At 43.2% G+C, this 19650-nt stretch overlaps 1 protein-coding gene across 13 annotated transcripts in view; it reads right to left on the reverse strand.

Annotated features, from left to right (window-relative positions):
- CADPS (calcium dependent secretion activator) overlaps positions 1–19650 on the reverse strand; it is a 348429-nt gene that overhangs the window by 35232 nt on the left and 293547 nt on the right. For all 13 annotated transcript variants that reach the window (XM_083600416.1, XM_083600415.1, XM_083600422.1 and 10 more), the window contains 2 exons: positions 16918–16950; positions 7975–8082 (listed from right to left, as the gene is read on the reverse strand). In XM_083600416.1, coding sequence (XP_083456542.1) covers positions 7975–8082; positions 16918–16950 — 141 coding nt within the window. The remainder of the gene's footprint in view (positions 1–7974; positions 8083–16917; positions 16951–19650) is intronic.

Below are 19650 nucleotides of genomic sequence, written 5' to 3' on the forward strand. Positions count from 1 at the left end.
CCACACTTTTAACATTTGAAAATAAAAATTGCTGGTTCTCTGTACCCTTGAGTACCCCCCAGAAAAAAGCACTGGGTAGATGTAACATTTAGACCTGATCTCAGAGGCCTGATTCCATATTCTTTGAATCTAGTGGGGCAGATCACATGCTTACCCAGCTCGTGATTCCTTTCCTGCACTGCAAGATTAGGTTTTTGTGTGCCCCCTTCCTCATACCACACATAATCTAACATTTATTTATTTCCACAAAAAACCCTTACATTGTGCCCTTTGCACTCAAATCCCAACAATAAATACATAAAAACAACAAATATTAAAACAAGATGCAATATCAACAATACCACCAGTTACCTGAGATCTAGGGATGCCTCTACATTAAAATGCCTGCCAGGAAACACAGGTCTTTAGCTGGTTCCGAAAGCTGAACAACATTGGTACTAGGGCTGTGGCTCAGTGGTAGAGACACATGAGCCGCATGCAGAAGGTCATAGGTTCAATCCCTGGCATTTCCAGTTAGGGCTGAAAATGTTCCCATCTGAAACCCTGAACAGCAGTTGCCAGTCATTGCAGACACTGACAATATTGAGCTAGATGGACCAGTGGTCTTGACTGGTTATAAGGCAGTAACCTCATGGGGAGGGAGAATGCTTTCCACATCTGGAGTGCTGAGAAGGCTCCCTGGGCCTCCCTTAAGGCTGGAACTTCCAACAGGGCCTCAATAGAGGCAAACTCCCCCTCCTTCCAAAACAGTGGGAACATCTCTGCACAAACTACCCATATCATGTTAACTTGTGTGCATGGTGGAGCCGTTCAAACTCAGGATGAATTGTCTCAGGTAAGTCCAACCTGTCATAGCCAAAAACCAGGACACACGTCTTCTGGGCCATGCTCCTGGGTGAGTTACATGACCCACATGAGAGTATGGCATCTAAAAATGGGATATCTCGATTTAATTGGGACAGTTGAGGGTTATGCTATTGACCAAGCCATTCTCCTTTCTGCTTGTTAATACATTTTCCTTTTGTTCTGAAGTCTCATTTTTAGATCCACTGTATGGAGAGGTGTTTTCTAAGTGGTTCCATCAACAGTGGAGAAATATATATATATATACATCTAGGAAAACATCCAGGCACATACTGTAAGGTTACCAGATTTTTTCCAATGAATTCGGGGACCCTTTTCAACTTCAATGGATTTTGTACGGGGACTGGTTTGTAACGGGAAACGGGGACGTCTGGTAACCTTAACATACTGTACAGCTGATTGTAAAGTGACAGTGAAATGGTAAGTCAAGTCTCCTGAAAAAGCATAGAGCAGTTAGCATCCCAGTATCATCGGGCCCTATCACTGCATGATTAAGTTCTTACCAGACTTTTCAGTAAGGGCAACCTTCCTGATCCGGTAACTGCCAAGGGCAAGCCAAATACACAGAGTCAATCTATGAACATTTAATCTCTGCAGAGAAGGCAGATTAAGTATATAATTGACCCATATAATCCACATATCATCTCCAGTCAAATGCTTCCTATGTCCGGTTTAGACAGACAGGGGCTCTGCAAAAGAAAGCTATCAGGGCCCGCATATTACCAGGGCTGTGGATTTCATCAAAGTTCGAGATGGCTTTTTAATCACTGATCTCAGAGACTGCTAGACTTAAGCAGATGAACTAGCTGCTAAGCACATCTGTTTTAATCCTTATCTTCTGGTCAGGCAGGCTCGTGTCTTCAAGAAGTACAAGGAGGGGAGGGGGGGAAATAAATTAATTTTTGTTTAGATCTTTGCAATCTTGGGAGCTTCGCTGGATGATTTGATTTCTCATATCAAAAGCATGTTGTTGTTGTTTTTTAAAGTATTTTTTTTGGGCAAGGGGCAAGATATTGGATTAATCATCTGAGAGGAGGGAAAATGCCATCTGCGCCTTTTGTGGATTCTGCATCAATATCCGAAGATCCACATAGGCACCTGGGTTCTCATCTCATTTTTTGATACTCCGCTGCTACAGAGGAGCAGTCTATAAGAATGCATTCTTCACAATATCCAAAATGATGGTTCTCATTGTGAGATCTATTGGCGATGGACTTTGAAGTCTCTTGAAGCCAAGGGTGGCACAGGGCCAAGCTAGATGCGACGCTAATCACATGGTTGGTCTTTGCATGCTTGTGTTGGGCTTTACTATACAGCAGTCATGGGGGACAGAATCTAGAGGGAGATCATGGCATGAAGTGCAAGGGGGAGGAGAGGAAGAGGGGCTTTAACCCTGCCCCTGCTATGGTCTGGGTCCAGACAGGGGCCCATGTGCCTGCTATTTGCCTTGGGAAGGAAGCTCCCATGCAGCCATGTTGTCACTGTTTGTGTTGCATTTGGGTTCTCTCCTTTGAAAGGAACCTGCCAGAGCTCCCCTTACCTTCTGCCCCAGTACTGTAATTCAGGGTTGCTTCACACAATGTAGGAATTACCGCCTACAGCCCTGCATACTCTACGTACTTGCAGTACTTCTTGTTGTTAACTTACATATACCCGGGCAGCTTGCGAGACGGAACAATCCCCCTCTCCCCCACTGTATGTTGTTCTGGGGATTCTCCCCACCCCTAGCCAATTTCATGGGGTGGGGGTACATGAAGAGAGGAGAGGGGTGCAAGCCCCACTGTGCTGTCCTTGCGTGGGCTGAAGCTGGTGGGACTGGTTAGTTGAATTCCCAAGAGCTGGTATGTTTTAATACACGGATCTTAATGACACCAAAGCCCACATCTCTTATGTCCTACGGCAATCAGATGAGCCATTTGCAAGGGAATGACATCCTGACAGCATTGGTTCTCTCTCTGTGTCCAACGGCCTGCCAGCCAGCCATTCATTCATTAATTCCACTATTTAGAACCTGCACTTTTCATGAAATATATCAAGACGGCTTTCAATTAAAAAAAAAATACAATAAAAACAGTCTATAAATATCTACAATGAGCACATCACTAAAACATCAGTAGATACTGGCTGGTTATAAAGAAAAAATTCCCATTGCAAAGGCCTGTCTAAACAGTGCAGTTTTCAGAAGATGTCTGAAAGAAGGCAGCGACGATTCCTGCCAAACCTCTCCAGGGTGGGTCTTACCAAAAGTGCCCCATTGGAGGATCTCAGTCAGGGATCAGCAAACATTTTCAGCAGGGGGCCGGTCCACTGTCCCTCAGACCTTGTGGGGGGCCAGACTATTTTGAAAAAAGAAAGAATGAATTCCTAGGCCCCACAAATGACCCAGAGATGCATTTTAAATAAAAGGACACATTCTACTCATGTAAAAACATGCTGATTCCTGGAACATCCGCAGGCCGGATTGGGAAGGTGATTGGGCCAGATCCGGCCCCCAGGCCTTAGTTTGCCTACCCATGACCTCAGTGCTCAGGTGGAGCATACGGTAAGGGATCGGATGCTCCCTAAGGTACTCTGGGCCCAAGTTGTTCAGGGCTTTGTGGATTCATAAACCTGGGTTGGTAGCAAATCAGCAACGAGAACAGCTCTCTCACCAACGGATTATCATGTTGCCAGTAATCTGTTCCTGTGAGCAGTCTAGTAGCTGCATTCTGTAGCAGTTGCAGCTTCTGGACCAGATACAAGGGCAGCCCCACATGAAATCAAGTCATGAGATTACAGTAATCAGGTCCTGAGATTGCCAATGCATGGGGCCACTGTGGTCAGCAGGCTGTCACGGCCCCAAAGCAGTCACGGCTGGAGTATCAGCATGAGCAGATTAAAAGCACTCCTGGCTACAGACCCATGGGAACGTTACCCTGCACCCCAAATTCCCAAGCAAACCCTAGCCATACACAATCACGACTCTCTTATCATTTAAACAACACCACAGGACTCCACCTGGGACAGGTAACACAATGCTACTGTTTCTAGATTACAAGAGATGCTAAAATCACCTCTCAAAAACCCAAGAGATGTAGACTGGCCATAAAACCTCAAATCAGAGTTTTAGAATGGACATACAGATAAACCACACACCTCTAGCCGAGAAAACACAAATGCACAATAACACTATTGTGTTTCTTTCTCATAACTACTGGCCCTCTGGCCACCCTTTTAGTACGATGGGACAAAGAAGTCATGTGAAATTTCAGTAAATAACTCCTGGAGGAGAAAATAGCCTTGTTAGCTGCTGATTGTCAGACTAACTTACTAGCCAATCTGTTTCTTTCCCCAGTGACCTGAAGAGAAGATTTTTAAAATGACAATGATGACTTTATTCCACAGTAAACCCGACTAATTTACAGAATAAAGGCGATTAAAATGTAGACCACACAGTAATATTCAGATAATCTCCTGCATACCCCAATATCCACCAGGGAGAATAATTCTGCTATCACGGCTCACATGGGGAAGAGGAACTGGGGAGGTAATGAACACTAAAGCAGTGTAAAATGAATGGCCTCGGGAACAAAAGAAACAGCAAAATTAGCCTTTTGAAAATGTGTTGCCAATAATATTAATAACTTAATTTTTTTTAATAAAAAGTGGAGAATATGTGACAAAGGCAAGGAGGAATCCAATGTGAACACCACCTTCAGAAATAAAACAAAACAAAGAGGGTGATTTTATTAACACCCCAATTCTATGCATGTTTCATCAGAAAGTAAGCCTTGCTATGTTCAGTGGGGCTTACTCTCAGGGAAATGTCAACAGGATTGAAGCCTCGTTGTTGAGATTCAGTGAAAGTAGGTAGCTTTGTGAAAAAGGAGACAGAGCTCCTGCACTTTTAATGCATGGATAGAAGAGGGAATTTCAGCAGGTATAGCTTGCATAACAAGCTGCTCCTGTTAATTTTCCCTCTTCTGCTAGTTGTGTAGAAAGAGCCCTATCCTCTTTTGCATTAAAGGTAAAGGGACCCCTGACCATTAGCTCTAGTCGTGGCTGACTCTGGGGTTGCGGCGCTTATCTCGCTTTTTTGGCCGAGGGATCCAGGGTACAGCTTCTGGGTCATGTGGCCAGCATGACAAACCTGCTTCTGGCGAACCAGAGCAGCGCACGGAAACGCTGTTTACCTTCCCGCTGGTACGGTACCTATTTATCTACTTGCACTTTGACATGCTTTCGAACTGCTAGGTTGGCAGGAGCAGGGACCGAGCAACGGGCACTCACCCCGTTGTGGGGATTCAAACCGCCGACCTTCTGATCGGCAAGTCCTAGGCTCTGTGGTTTAACCCACAGTGCCACCTGCGTCCCCTATCCTCTTTTGCATTAGGTCACCCTGAAACAAAGCAGGCAATACAAGACCTTAGAAAGCCCAGGTCAATGTGCCCACTTGGGACGGTTACCTATTTTAGAGCAGGGATGTTGTTGAGACTCCCAACTCCCATCAGCCCCTGGCACCATGACCAATGAGTCAGGGTTGATGGGAGTTGTATCCCAACACCAACAACTGGAGGACCACAGGATCTCCACCCATGTTTTACAGAAGGGGTGAGGAACCTGCGGCTCTCTAGATGTTGTTTGACTCCAACTCCCAACAGCCCCAGGAAGTATGGCCAATGGTCAGGGCTGAATGAGAGCTGTAGTCCAGGTCTACAGCTTCCCCACCGGTCTTGCTCTAGGGTGACATGATAAAAGGAAGAGTAGGCTTTGATATGTTTAATAGCTCAGATATGCTCATGAAGGCTCAAAGTGCACCAACAGGAAGGCACACAAGGCCACCTTGTCACAACTGCAGGATGTTAATAGAGCAGCTTGATTAAAAGTGTGTATGTGTGGGGGGCTCCTGCACTTTTAATGGGGAATTTCAGAATAGATATGCAAGCTGCATCTCTCTTCAACATGACTCTTTAAGGTGCAGGAGTCCCTTCCTCTTTTGCAGAATGTTTCCAGATTTAAAAGAATGTTTTTAATCTGATTTTTTCCAGATTAAAAAGAAAAGAATGGCTTGAGTATGCAAACTGTTGGGCGACGGTGGAAAAGAGTAGAAAATGAGTGCCCTAGGCAGGGTTTTTAGTGCTTACACTGGAATTTAAGTTTATATTCTTTGGAGCTGTGTTTCAAATTGGGAGCATGTTGCAAATTTAACCCAGTTTTGAACACAGTGTTTATCTGTGGCCTTGTAATGGAGTTCATCTTGCTTATAGCGGTGTGCTTCCTGGGGGGAAGCAGATGCAACGTTTAAGCCAAACGGATTCTTGCTGTGCGTTGGCTCCTCTGCAAAGACAGAGGCCTAAACCTTTTAAAATCTAGCTTAAGCAGAGAGATGTGACCTTATATAGACCATGGTTTCGATTGAACTGAAATTCAATTCCGATCAACTATCCGTCTGCTGGGATCTGCACAAAACTGGAAACTGCTCAAAGGAAAGGTTGGCACTGAAAAGAACAGTCCCGGGGAAATGTACTGCTAATGGAAGAATTTCAGCAATAGGCAGGCAGAGCGCTAGCAGATCTGTAACAGAATGGAAATGACTGCCTCTTTGTCATTGCCAAGTGGATAGGTGATTTGTATTTGACATTTTTTTTTTTTAATGCTTGAAATTCTCTTAAGAGGAAAGGAGTCTCTGGAGAGCTTTATGCATGAATGAGGCATTCTCAGTGGATATGGGTCATGCTAGAAGATGTACACAGGAAGATTATTTGACTCCAATTCATGCCACTTGATATAATGTGATAAAACATTTGACATGAGAGATAAGTTCCATTTTAATCTTGGAGAATATGGGGGGGGGGAGAAGGGTGGCGGTGAAAGGAGAGAATTATGCAGTAGGGAAGAGGCTTCGGTGGGAAAAGAAAAATGGGGTGGAGTGGGGGGGGGGAAGATGGGTATCAAGCAGGAGAGGAACTTGTATGGGGTGGTGCGGCAGTGACGATGGGAGAGAAAAGGCTTTTCCTGCCCAATGCAAGCAAGGGAGCACGTCAATAAAGCGCTGGTAGGTCTGAAGGCATTCACATCCAAATGCCAGAATACCGGGTGGGTGGGGGAGAGAAACAGCACAAAACAAATGAGAGCGAGTGAGCTAGAGAGAGAGAGAGAGCGCTGAGAGGTTGCAAAGGGAGAAAAAGGAAGCTGCTTTACAGCCACAAAAACAACATAAACAGAGATCCAACCAAACAAGTGACTGAAACAGTAATGTCAAGCGCCTGCTGCAAGCGTCAATGCTAGACTGCACAATTGCTAGGGCAGAAAATGTGTTGCACAGCAGAAGCAACGGAAAGGCAGAGAAGTCTGTGAACATGCACTCTATGCTATTCAAAATAAAATCTTAGTTGACACTTGGGAGCTATCGGGCACCACAGCCGCTGTCCTCTTCCAAGGTTTTAAACCTAGGTTTTCAGATTTAAAAAGTTCCACCCAGTATTTCCTAGAGGGTCCCAAGTTCTGGTTTTAAAGCATTACAATTGTATTCTATAATGCAAAAATCGGACTTATCGTTTTTTCTTTAAATGTTTAAATCATGCTTAGATTTCCTGGAGGGAAAGGTCATTCCCTCCCACCATTTAATTAAAAAATGGTCTTTCAGTAACAATGCTATCTCCAAGTCAAATTGCACATGCACCCTATCTGACTTCTTCACCTCCCCCCACCTTTTAAAAACAGGACTTTTGATGATAATAATGACTTGCAGTGCAAATCCTATACATATCTACTCAGAAGTAAACCCCTCTGTGTTCAACAGGGCTCACTCCCTGGTAAGGGAGCATAGGATTGCAGCCTAACACATTTCGGATACGAGATGATACATGTTGATATAAGATGCTTTTATCTAAAAAATCTAGAGAGAGAAAGAGAGAGAGAGAAACTGGGACAAAGTGGATCCGAGTAGAACATTAGAGCAGACAGAGAGCTGAGAGAATTTCAATCAGAAGGAAAAGGAAACTTAAAATAAAAAAAATCTAAAAGTAACAATTTAATCTCAAAATGTGACTTATCCTCCTGTCTCATTTTGCCACATTTTGCAGTTTCTCCTCCTTGGATTCCCCCAAGGCGGAGAAGGCATTTACTTACATCAAATAACCTTTCTATATACATCTCCTCATTGACCTTATCACGCAGGATGTCCTGAGAATGGCGCACGAAGGTCACGTAGGCGTCAGCGACATCCATCCCTGGTTTCTGCACAGAGGAAAGGAGTGGGGCAGGGAGGAGAAGAGAGAGAAGGAGGGTGGGGGAAAAAACACAAAACACCCAGCATGAAAATGGCATCTTCCCAAGAAAAGCTTATTTATTCGTTTGTAAGGATCCTTCCCGTCCGCCTGTCCCTTGCCGCTGTGCGCTCTATTCTCCCTGACACTGTGGCGGAGGTTCCTTTTCCTACCAGAGTATCTGTGACATATTTGGGTGTCAGCTCTTGCTTGGTAGGCAGCTGAAGCAACACTAAGTGCAGCTTGCACAGCGTAGAAAGATCACCGTATGCACAGACTATCTCTCTTTCTCTTTCGCCTGGAGGGAAGCCGCTTAGATGGATATAGACTTTCCCTTGACGCTCTTGGTGCCAGGAAGTCCTCTCTTGCAATGTTTGGTACTATTGACCTAATTAGCAAAGCAACAACTCCTGCTGGGTTCACCCCCCCACCCCACCCCTTGCGTCCTCTGTACGCAAATCTCCTATTATACAATGTTAGAAGGCTAACACCCAGCACTTAGTCTCTTTCCCCTAAGGCATTTGAAATAGGTACATGTATATATATTTTTTAAAAGACCATCAGAACCACACATTATAAAAAAAGAGTTTGCAGTTTTATCTTTTATTTCTATACCTCTGTTAAGGGCACAAATACTTCGGCAGTGTATTGATTGTAGTGGAAGTTTAGCAGACTTTCCCTTGTTGAAACCTTTGCTGGATTGGGCCCTAAATGCTAAATAGCTACTAAGGCTGCAATCCCGGGTCTGTTGGGACACAGTGGCACTTACTTCTAAGTAAACGTGCACAGGACTCCTCTGTTCAGTCTCCAACCTGTCTGAGGAGTCTGTCTCCCCAAAACCAGAACTTCTAAAGCTTGCGGTATCTGTGACGCTCATGGCACAGTTTGTGTTTCCCTCACAAGATGCAAGCCATGGAGATAATTTGGGAGAAAATCATCACTAAGTAAGTTCACACTCCTTCATATGTTGGAATCGAACTTATCTCAGAGGGAACCCATTAAACTGCTGAAACAAGAGTCATTATGAAAGCTGCCACACAAATCTTAAATGTCTGTGGCACATTGGAAGTTTCTTCGTAATGGGTGTCATTACTGTATTACTGTGATTTACCGCAGATCACAAAGTATCATTTTCTGTATGAGATGTGATTGTCAGCCACTGTAAATTGAAGTTAGTTAACACTTCTCTGTAATTTCCAGGGTGAAAATTAGGACAGTTTGAGAAGCAGTAGGAAGGTAGTTTATAGATATATATATTAAAATAGAAATACAATTATCAAGCAAAGGGCCAATGGTTGGCCCCAGAGCTGCCAGTAACATTTTTAACACCTACTGAAACAATGACAAGGTATTAATTTAAAAAACAATGAGGACAATGTAAACGTGGCGGTTATATTTTTCCCCAAGCAATTTCCTGCAAGCGGATTGTGCCAGCTTTAGGATGCAATAAAAAGTGCTGTAATTCTCCAGTACTAAACAATCATCTTTCCAGAATTAGATGCAGCAATTGTTATCTGGTTGATGCTAAGAGAGCTAAGCTTTTACCTAGAGATAAAACCTCAAAGCTCTCCTGGCTGCACAGGTTTGGGGAGTTTCCCCACCAATGAAAGACTTTGCCAGTCAACTGAGATATTGGATGGGTTAGGGGAACAAAGGGAGTGAAGGGAGTGAAACTTAATTGTGAAAATCAGATTGCAATAGTCCCCTTGTAGAACATAATGAGTCCCACTCTTCAGGATCAGGAAGGTGAGAAGGAAGGTCTCTTCCTACATTATTTTCCCTTTCTTGGTTTCCTCTGTAAGGAAGGGAGTTGGGGAGGGTATCCCATTTAGCTGCTCTGACATCTTTTTCATTCCAGTTCGCCATGCTCAGCTGTTTTCTCCAACATTCCCACATGCCTACCTGCTCTGCCTGGCTGTTCAACAGCGGAGCGGACTACCTCAAAAGGTGGTGGACTCGCCTTCATTTGAGGTTTAATACAGAGGTTCTTCAGGTAAGACTCCTGCATTGCATTGCAGAGGGTTGGACTGGATGACCCTTTGGACCCTGTCCAACTCTACAGTTCTGTGATTTTATGTCCCACCTGTAGTTTCTGCAATCACACTGTCTGATGCTGTAATGGTCCAGAGATTGGCAATCCCCTATGGCTGAAAGCAGATATCAAATCTATAGGTGTTGTCGGAACCTGATGTTAAGGTTCCTGAGCCATGGGGGGCAGGTATTTTCCTAATACCCTGCAATCATAATCTGACGCCCTTCTTCATGCGCTCCCTCCAGGAGAGGAGCCATGAGAAGTCTGGAGGGATGCAGCATGAGACGGGGTCTTTTCTGCGGTGGCTTCCCATTTGTGGAAAACTCTCCCCAGGCAGGCTCGCCTGGCACCTACATATTCTGTAACCAGGTATTTGGTGGATTAGACTACTTGGGTGGGAAGGTTTCAAAACAACGGTCATGATGTTTCATAATGTGAAAAGAAAAAGGAATAAATTCTAAACTTTGCCTGTAGCTTCCATAAATACATAATGAAGTAAGCAAAACAGTTTACTGATCAAAACCACATATAGGTTTCTGCACTAATATGTAAACATCTTTATCTTCCAAATTCTACATATGGATCCATATTTGTAAAGTTAAAAGTAGTCATTCATGTTTATAAATTCTCATTTAAAAAAAGTCTGTCTGCAATTGCCTCCTGTTTATCAGTCATAATCCTTGACTCCCACCAACATTTATATACTGCACTTAAACTTAATTTAAATGTTAATTTCTGGCAAGCAGAGTGCTTTGCCTGAGATCTTTAAGAGTTCTCTTCATTATAATCCAAGCTCTGAATAGAGAGATGCAGGCAGCAGCACTATTTGCCCTTATAAGAATGATATAATGTGGTTATTTTGCAGAAATGTTCAAGGCTGGTTTAGGCATACACAGCACCAATTCAACATTTCTGCCTATCTGGGTTACACTTAAATTATGCTAGTAAGAACTGACCTGGTGCTATCATCAGCTTATCTGATTTTGAATAAGGTAGTTTGGGCCTCTGTAAAAGTCCTTCTGGAGTTTTTATGGTTTTTAGCCAAGCTGTTTGCTGGACATGTTGCCATTATATTTTTGTATTGCTGTGGTTGGAAATGGTTTCTATTTTACTGCTTTGCCATTTTTGTATTTTTTAATTTTAAGAAGCTTTATTAATAATGCTGTGTTACATTTTTATTGCTTATATTGTTGCTTGCCAACAAGACAACAAGACAACAAGAAAGAATGGAAGAATGATGAGTTTTTAAATTTCCTAATGTACATTCCTGACCTCTGCTTTGGCTTTACGGGTAATTTTCCTCTTGCTAGGCCTAGCAAACTGAACTATTGCTCTTTTTCCCTTCTTCAACCTCACAAGCCCCCTCTTCTGGCCAGGTCTCATTTTAGACCTTGTACTCCCTGTGTACCACAATTACGACACACCCGTCTTTGCAGTCTGGTCTTCAAAGCCATTGTTTCAAGATGCTGGTAGCTCTCAGGAACCACTTCCCACTATGCCACTCAAATGCGCGAGAGTATCTTCCTTTGTTTCCTGGGACTGTTGCCTCCTCCTGCCCAGTAAGGCCTTGTGGAAGGACTTGTGGATCCAGAATTGGCCTCCACAGGTGGCTGTCACCAATGGAAGCGAAGGCTCAGAAAAAGCTCAATATGGAGGCCAAATGGCCGAAATATTGGGAAATTTTGGAACAAGAGGGAGACAGATTAAAACTGCAGAGTTTTGAAAAATTAAAAAATAGAGTGCAAGATTGGCTTCACTATTATCAGATAATGGAGGCATATAATTTGGATAAAAAAATTGGCTTCCAGGTGGAAAAATCAAAATTGGAAACAGAACTGTTAGATTCCAAAACTAAGAATTTGTCAAGAATGTATAACTTGCCGTTGAAATGGAATACTCAGGATGAAACGGTGAAATCTGTTATGATTAAATGGGCACAAGATGTTGGACACAACATTATGATGGCTGACTGGGAACAGTTATGTACCACAGGTATGAAGTTTACGGCATGTAATGCCTTAAGAGAGAATATAATGAAAATGATATACAGGTGGTACATGACACCAGTCAAGCTTGCGAAAATTTATCATTTGCCCAATAATAAATGTTGGAAATGTAAAGAGACTGAAGGTACATTCTTTCACCTTTGGTGGACATGCCCAAGGATTAAGGCTTTCTGGGAGATGATCTATAATGAAATGAAAAATGAAAAAGGTATTTAAATATACCTTTCTGAAGAAACCAGAGGCCTTTCTCCTGGGCATGGTCGGCCAATTGGTGCCAAAGAAGGATAGAACTTTCTTTATGTATGCTACAACAACAGCAAGAATAGGGAGAGAGGGAAAAATAGTGGAAGTGAACAGCTGGCTTCGCAAATGGTGTAAACAGGAACGGTTTGGATTCTTAGATCACGGACTGCAGTTTCTTGAAGATGGACTTCTGGCAAGCGATGGGCTGCACCTCACAACGGTTGGGAGGAATGTTTTTGCCAAAAATCTCAGAAACCTCATCAGGAGGGCTTTAAACTGACTAATGTGGGGGAGGGAGACAGTGCTCCTGAAGGTAGGAGTCTATCAATTGATGAAGATGATCATCCAAATGTCATAGACCAAATGGAGCAAACAGCACGCAGACCTAGTGGTGGGAGGAAAAAATCCTTAAATAAGAGACACGGGGGAATGATTAATGGACTTCAATGTCTGTACACTAATGCGCAAAGCATGGGAAATAAACAAGATGAACTTGAGCTCTTCGTACAGCAAACTAAATATGACATAATAGGCATTACTGAAACCTGGTGGGATAAGTCCCACGATTGGAATGTAATAATGGAGGGATACAATCTATTTCAGAGAAACAGACCAGACAAGAAAGGAGGAGGAGTGGCGTTATATGTCAGGGATGTGTATACCTGTGAAGAGATCCAAGATTTAGAACCTCAAAGCCAAAGTGAGAGCATTTGGGTCAAAATTAAGGGAGAGAAGAATAACAGTGACCTCATTGTGGGAGTTTACTATAGGTCCCCAAGCCAAACGGAGGACATAGATGATGCCTTCCTGGAACAGATGGCCAAGCATGCAAAAGGAAGGGAGATAGTAGTAATGGGGGACTTCAATTACCCGGATATTTGTTGGATGTCAAACTCAGCCAAGAGCATAAGGTCAAACAGATTCCTCACTGGCCTTGCAGACAACTTCATTGTCCAGAAAGTGGGAGAAGCAACAAGAGGAACAGCCATTTTAGATCTGGTCCTAACCAATGTTGAGGACCTGGTTAATGGGGTAGAAGTGGAAGGATCATTAGGCGCGAGTGATTATGCTCTTCTGAAGTTTACTATACAGCGGAAAGGAGCAGCCAAGCATACTAGGACTCAATTTCTTGACTTTAAGAAAGCCGACTTCATAAAACTTAGGGAAGTGCTGGGTGAGATCCCATGGACAGTAATACTAAAAGGAAAGGGAGTTCATGATGGCTGGGAGTTTGTTAAGAGGGAGATAGTAAAAGCACAACTTCAGGCAATACCAATGAGACGGAAACATGGAAGGTGCCTAAAGAAGCCAGGGTGGCTAGCTAAAGAACTTTTAACTAAGTTAAGATTAAAAAAGGATGTGTACAAAAAATGGAAAAGGGGGGAAACCACCAAAGAGGAATTCAAACAAATAGTCAGTACATGTAGACACAAAGTCAGAAAAGCTAAAGCACAGAATGAACTCAGGCTTGCTAGAGAGGTTAAAAGCAACAAAAAAGGCTTTTATGGGTATGTTCGTAGCAAAAGGAAGAACAAAGAAACAGTGGGGTCACTCAGAGGAGAAGATGGTGAAATGCAAACAGGGGACACAGAAAGGGATAAACTCCTCAATGCCTTCTTTGCCTCAGTCTTCTCCGATAAAGAAAACAATGCCCGACCTGAAGAATTTGGAGCAAATGATTCAGCAGAGGAAACACAGCCCAGAATAACTAAGGAGATAGTACAAGAATACTTGGCTAGTCTAGATGTATTCAAGTCTCCAGGGCCAGATGAACTGCATCCAAGAGTATTAAAAGAACTGGCAGATGTGATCTCAGAACCACTGGCAGTCATCTTTGAGAATTCCTGGAGAACAGGCGACTGGAGGAGGGCAAATGTTCTCCCTATTTTCAAAAAGGGGAAAAGAGAGGACCCAAATAATTACCGCCCAGTCAGTCTGACATCAATACCAGGGAAGATTCTGGAGCAGATCATTAAGCAAACAGTCTGTGAGCACCTAGAAAGGAATGCTGTGATCACCAATAGTCAGCATGGATTTCTGAAAAATAAGTCATGTCAGACTAACCTGATCTCGTTTTTTGACAGAATTACAAGCCTGGTAGATGAAGGGAACGCAGTGGATGTAGCCTACCTTGATTTCAGCAAGGCATTTGACAAGGTGCCCCATGATATTCTTGTAAAGAAGCTGGTAAAATGCGGTCTTGACTATGCTACCACTCAGTGGATTTGTAACTGGCTGACTGACCGAACCCAAAGGGTGCTCATCAATGGTTCCTCTTCATCCTGGAGAAGAGTGACTAGTGGGGTGCCACAGGGTTCTGTCTTGGGCCCGGTCTTATTCAACATCTTTATCAACGACTTGGATGATGGACTCAAGGGCATCCTGATCAAATTTGCAGATGACACCAAACTGGGAGGGGTGGCTAACACCCCAGAGGACAGGATCACACTTCAAAACGACCTTGACAGATTAGAGAACTGGGCCAAAACAAACAAGATGAATTTTAACAGGGAGAAATGTAAAGTATTGCACTTGGGCAAAAAAAAAAAAAGAGACACAAATACAAGATGGGTGACACCTGGCTTGAGAGCAGTACATGTGAAAAGGATCTAGGAGTCTTGGTTGACCACAAACTTGACATGAGCCAACAGTGTGACGCGGCAGCTAAAATAGCCAATGCAATTCTGGGCTGCATCAATAGGAGTATAGCATCTAGATCAAGGGAAGTAATAGTGACATTGTATTCTGCTCTGGTTAGACCTCACCTGGAGTACTGTGTCCAGTTCTGGGCACCACAGTTCAAGAAGGACACTGACAAACTGGAACGTGTCCAGAGGAGGGCAACCAAAATGGTCAAAGGCCTGGAAACGATGCCTTATGAGGAACGGCTAAGGGAGCTGGGCATGTTTAGCCTGGAGAAGAGGAGGTTAAGGGGTGATATGATAGCCATGTTCAAATATATAAAAGGATGTCACATAGAGGAGGGAGAAAGGTTGTTTTCTGCTGCTCCAGAGAAGCGGACACGGAGCAATGGATCCAAACTACAAGAAAGAAGATTCCACCTAAACATTAGGAAGAACTTCCTGACAGTAAGAGCTGTTCGACAGTGGAATTTGCTGCCAAGGAGTGTGGTGGAGTCTCCTTCTTTGGAGGTCTTTAAGCAGAGGCTTGACAACCATATGTCAGGAGTGCTCTAATGGTGTTTCCTGCTTGGCAGGGGGTTGGACTCGATGGCCCTTGTCGTCTCTTCCAACTCTATGATTCTATGATTCTATGAATACTTATTGCAAAGCATTGGAAGACACAAGATCTACCCACCCTGGAAGAATGGCAGATGAAGGTGATGGACTACATGGAACTGGCGGAAATGACTGGCAGAATCCGAGACCAGGGAGAAGAGTCGGTGGAGGAAGATTGGAAGAAATTCAAAGACTATTTACAGAAACATTGTAAGATTATTGAATGTTAGAATGATGTTGGAATGAATTTATGTGATTTTAGCAGAAATGTTATAAAGATTTAGGAAAAATAGACTGTTAATTGGTGAAAGGAGGGAAGGTAAAGTTATATTAATTTCAAGATAAATTTACAGGACAAAAATTTGAAAAGAGGGAAAGGATTTGCTGAAATGGATAATTGACTTAGAATACAAAAAGGGAGGTGTGAGGAGGTCAGGGAAATAAGTTAATGAAAGATCAGTAATGGGAAGATTGGCTGTATTTTTTATTGATTTTTCTTTTTTTGCTTAACGGATTTCAAATCTATGTTTTTTTCTGTTTGATTTTTCTCTTTTTTCTTTTTTGTATCTTATCTTTTCTTGTTTAAAATGAGGTTTTTTCTTGATTTTTTTGTTGTATTTTCAAAAACTTTAATAAATATCTTATAAAAAAAAACAACAAACAGAATTGGCCTCCACAGTCACCTACGGACTCATTGTTAAAACTGTGTTTATGGAAGACAATCTTACTCAGCTATGAGTGATCGCCAAAGACAGTTTACTACTCATCTTAGGGCCTTCCCACACTTACCACTTACAGTGGTATAGTTGTAGTCTGAGCCAACATTTTAAAGAGGGAATTTGTAGTTGGTAGTCTGCAGCTTTGGTCCAACGCTGCTGTTATTACAGAGTTAGTGTAACGCTGCTGTTGTTACAGAGTTAGTGCGAAGTTACCCTTTTCATGCTAATGGCAGGTTGTGCCCAAATTCAGAAAAGTTCCGTGGCTGTAGTGACATCCCTTGGAGGCCACAATTAGACTCTGGGCCCTGTTTTACATATTGGTGGATGATAAACAGCATATGATGCAAGGGACAGAGAATCATAAATGAAAGCATGTCTATAGGGTAAAATTAACAGGAAACTTTCAGGATAAATCAGCTCTCAGAAACTTTTGTAAACAGGAGTCTATAGTACACCATTAGCTAAGACAGGATTTAAAGGGGAAGAAAAAGCAACTCCATTTTTTCTTCTTCTAAAAATACATAGCAGGAACTATTGCAAAAATTATTGTATTTTTTTTGTGCTTACGGGCACATCCACGTATTTGGAAGCTGCCTTCACCTGAAAGAGAAAAATAGCCAACTTTAGATTATGCTTTCGAGCTATACAAAAAAACACAAACAGGGAAGCAAAATAGGACAACTTAGCAGTATTACTAAAAAATAAAAATGCAGTAATTATTAGACCAATTCAATGTACATGGCACTGAAGGATAGATTCTAATTAAGCATACTGAACCACTTAGAAGATAAAACCTAACTAACTATAGGCCACTTGCTAATCTCCCTTTCCTGAGCAAGGTTGTGGAGTGAGTGATTGCAGACCAGATCCAGGCGCTTTTGTAAGAAACTTGATTTTCTGGATCCATTTCAATGGGAGTTTAGGCCCTGTTTTGGCACAGAAACTGCTTTGGTCGGCCTGTATTATGACCTCTGGAGGGAGAGAGAGAGAGAGAGAGAGAGAGAGAGAGAGAGAGAGAGAGACAGACAAGGGAAACAAGTCCCTGTTAATTCTTCTTGATCTTTCAGCGGCTTTCGATAGAATCAACCATGTCATCCTTCTGGAGCAACTGTCTGAACGAGGGGTGGGTGGCACCGCTTTGCGGTGGTTCCAGTCCTACTTGGATGGTTGTTCCCAAAGGGTGTTGCTTGGGGAATGCTTTTCAGCCCCTTGGAACCTTCAACGTGGGGTTCCACAGGGCTCAATCCTATCCCCTACATTGTTTAACATCTACATGAAACCTCTGGGTGGGGTTTCCCAGAGGTTTGGAATACATTGTCAGCAGTTTGCCGATGACACTCAGCTCTGTTTCTCCTTTACATCTGCAGGTGAGGCAGTGGAAGTGCTGGACCCATGTCTTGCCTCAGTAATGGACTGGAAGAGAGCCAACAAACAAACTCAATCTAAATAAGACTGACACACTGTTAGTGGGTGGTTCCCTAGACCAGATGGGTGGGAATCGCCTGCTCTTGATGGGTTACACTTCCTCTGAAGGAACAGGTTTGTAGCTTGGGGATACTCCTGGATCCTTTGCTGTTGCTCGAGGCTCAGGTGGCCTCAGTGCCTTCCATCAGCTTCAGCTGATGGCCCAGCTACGCCCCTATCTGAACAAGGATAGCCTAATTACTGTTGTCTATGCTCTGGTAACCTCAAGGTTAGATTACTGCAACGCGTTATATGTGGGGCTGAGTCTGAAGACAGTTCAGAAACTTCAGCTAGTGTAGAATTCAGCGGCCAGGTTGCTCACCGGAGCAAGACAGTTCGAACACATTACACTGACCCTGGTCCGACTGCACTGGCTACCATTTAGTTTCCGGGCCCAATTCAAAGTGCTAGTTTTGACCTATAAAGCCTTAAACGGCTCAGGACCGCAATACGTCAAGGGCCACCTCTTTCCATATGAACCTACCCGGACCCTGAGATCATCTTCTGAGGCCCTTCTTCCTGTGCCTCCTTCTTGAGGAATCCAGAGGGTGGAAACATGAGAACGGGCCTTCTCTGCAGTGGCTCCCCATCTGTGGAATGCTCTCCCCAGGGAAGTTCACCTGGCGCCTTCATTATACACCTTAAGGCGCCAGGCAAAACTTTCCTTTTTTGACCAGGCCTTTGGTTGATTTGATTGGCATCCTATGCCCTTTTAAAATGTGGGTTTTTTGGTGTGTGTGTGTGTGTTATTGGGTTGTTGTTTGTATTTTGATTATATATTTTGTGGTTTTATATCTTGATTTTATTCTGTGAACCACCCTGAGACCTCTGGGTATAGGGCGATATATAAATTCATTATTATTATTATTAATAATAATAATAATAATAATAATAATAATAATAATAATATTTTAAGACAAATATTTGGTACATGCTTTAAGAAAAATTCCAGAAATACAGAACAGAGTACTAGATGAATAACTAAAGATTTGTTTCAGAAATAAAAGCTTGTCCCTGTGGCTTCAGTGGGATGATTCCTTTCTTATTGCTCTGTTGGGTTTGGAACTTCTGCAGTGTGTCTTCATCATGGGCTGCCAAAGTAATATGAGAAGCCCCATGTCAGATTGGGTGAAGGTCATACTGCACCTCCATCCATGTGGCCTGGAGGTTCTCACAGAACACTGGTGGCAAAGGAATGGCTACTACCTCCACAGCCAGAGAACAGATGCTTCTGAATACCAGCTGCTGGAAACTGGAGGAGGTGAGAGGGCTCTTTTTGTGCTCAGGTCCTGCTAGTGGGAGCCAGTGTGGTGTAGTGGTTAAGAGCGGTAGACTCGTAATCTGGTGAACCGGGTTCGCTTCCCCGCTCCTCCACATGCAGCTGCTCGGTGACCTTGGGCCAGTCACACTTATCTGAAGTCTCTCAGCCCCACTCACCTCACAGAGTGTTTGTTGTGTTGTGGGGGAGGAAGGGAAAGGAGATTGTTAGCCACCTTGAGACTCCTTAAGGGGAGTGATAAAGTGGGATATCAAATCTAAACTACTACTACTACTACTACTACTATTCTTCTTCTTCTTCTTCTTCTTCTTCTTCTTCTTCTTCTTCTTCTTCTTCTTCTTCTTCTTCTTCTCCTTCTTCTTCTTCTTCTTCCCATAGGCATCTGGTTAACCACTGTGAGAACAGGATACTAGACCAGATGGACCACTGGCTGGATCCAACAGGCTCTTATGTTTTAATGCATTGCAATGACTCTCATCCAGTGCTAGTTTTCTAGAAAAAGAGGAGCCGGAACTCACCACAAACGCTTCCCTTGTTCTCTCATAATGCCCACCTGA

The sequence above is a fragment of the Podarcis filfolensis genome, assembly GCF_964270895.1.
Source record: "Podarcis filfolensis genome assembly, chromosome: 2".
Classification (NCBI taxonomy): domain Eukaryota; kingdom Metazoa; phylum Chordata; class Lepidosauria; order Squamata; family Lacertidae; genus Podarcis; species Podarcis filfolensis.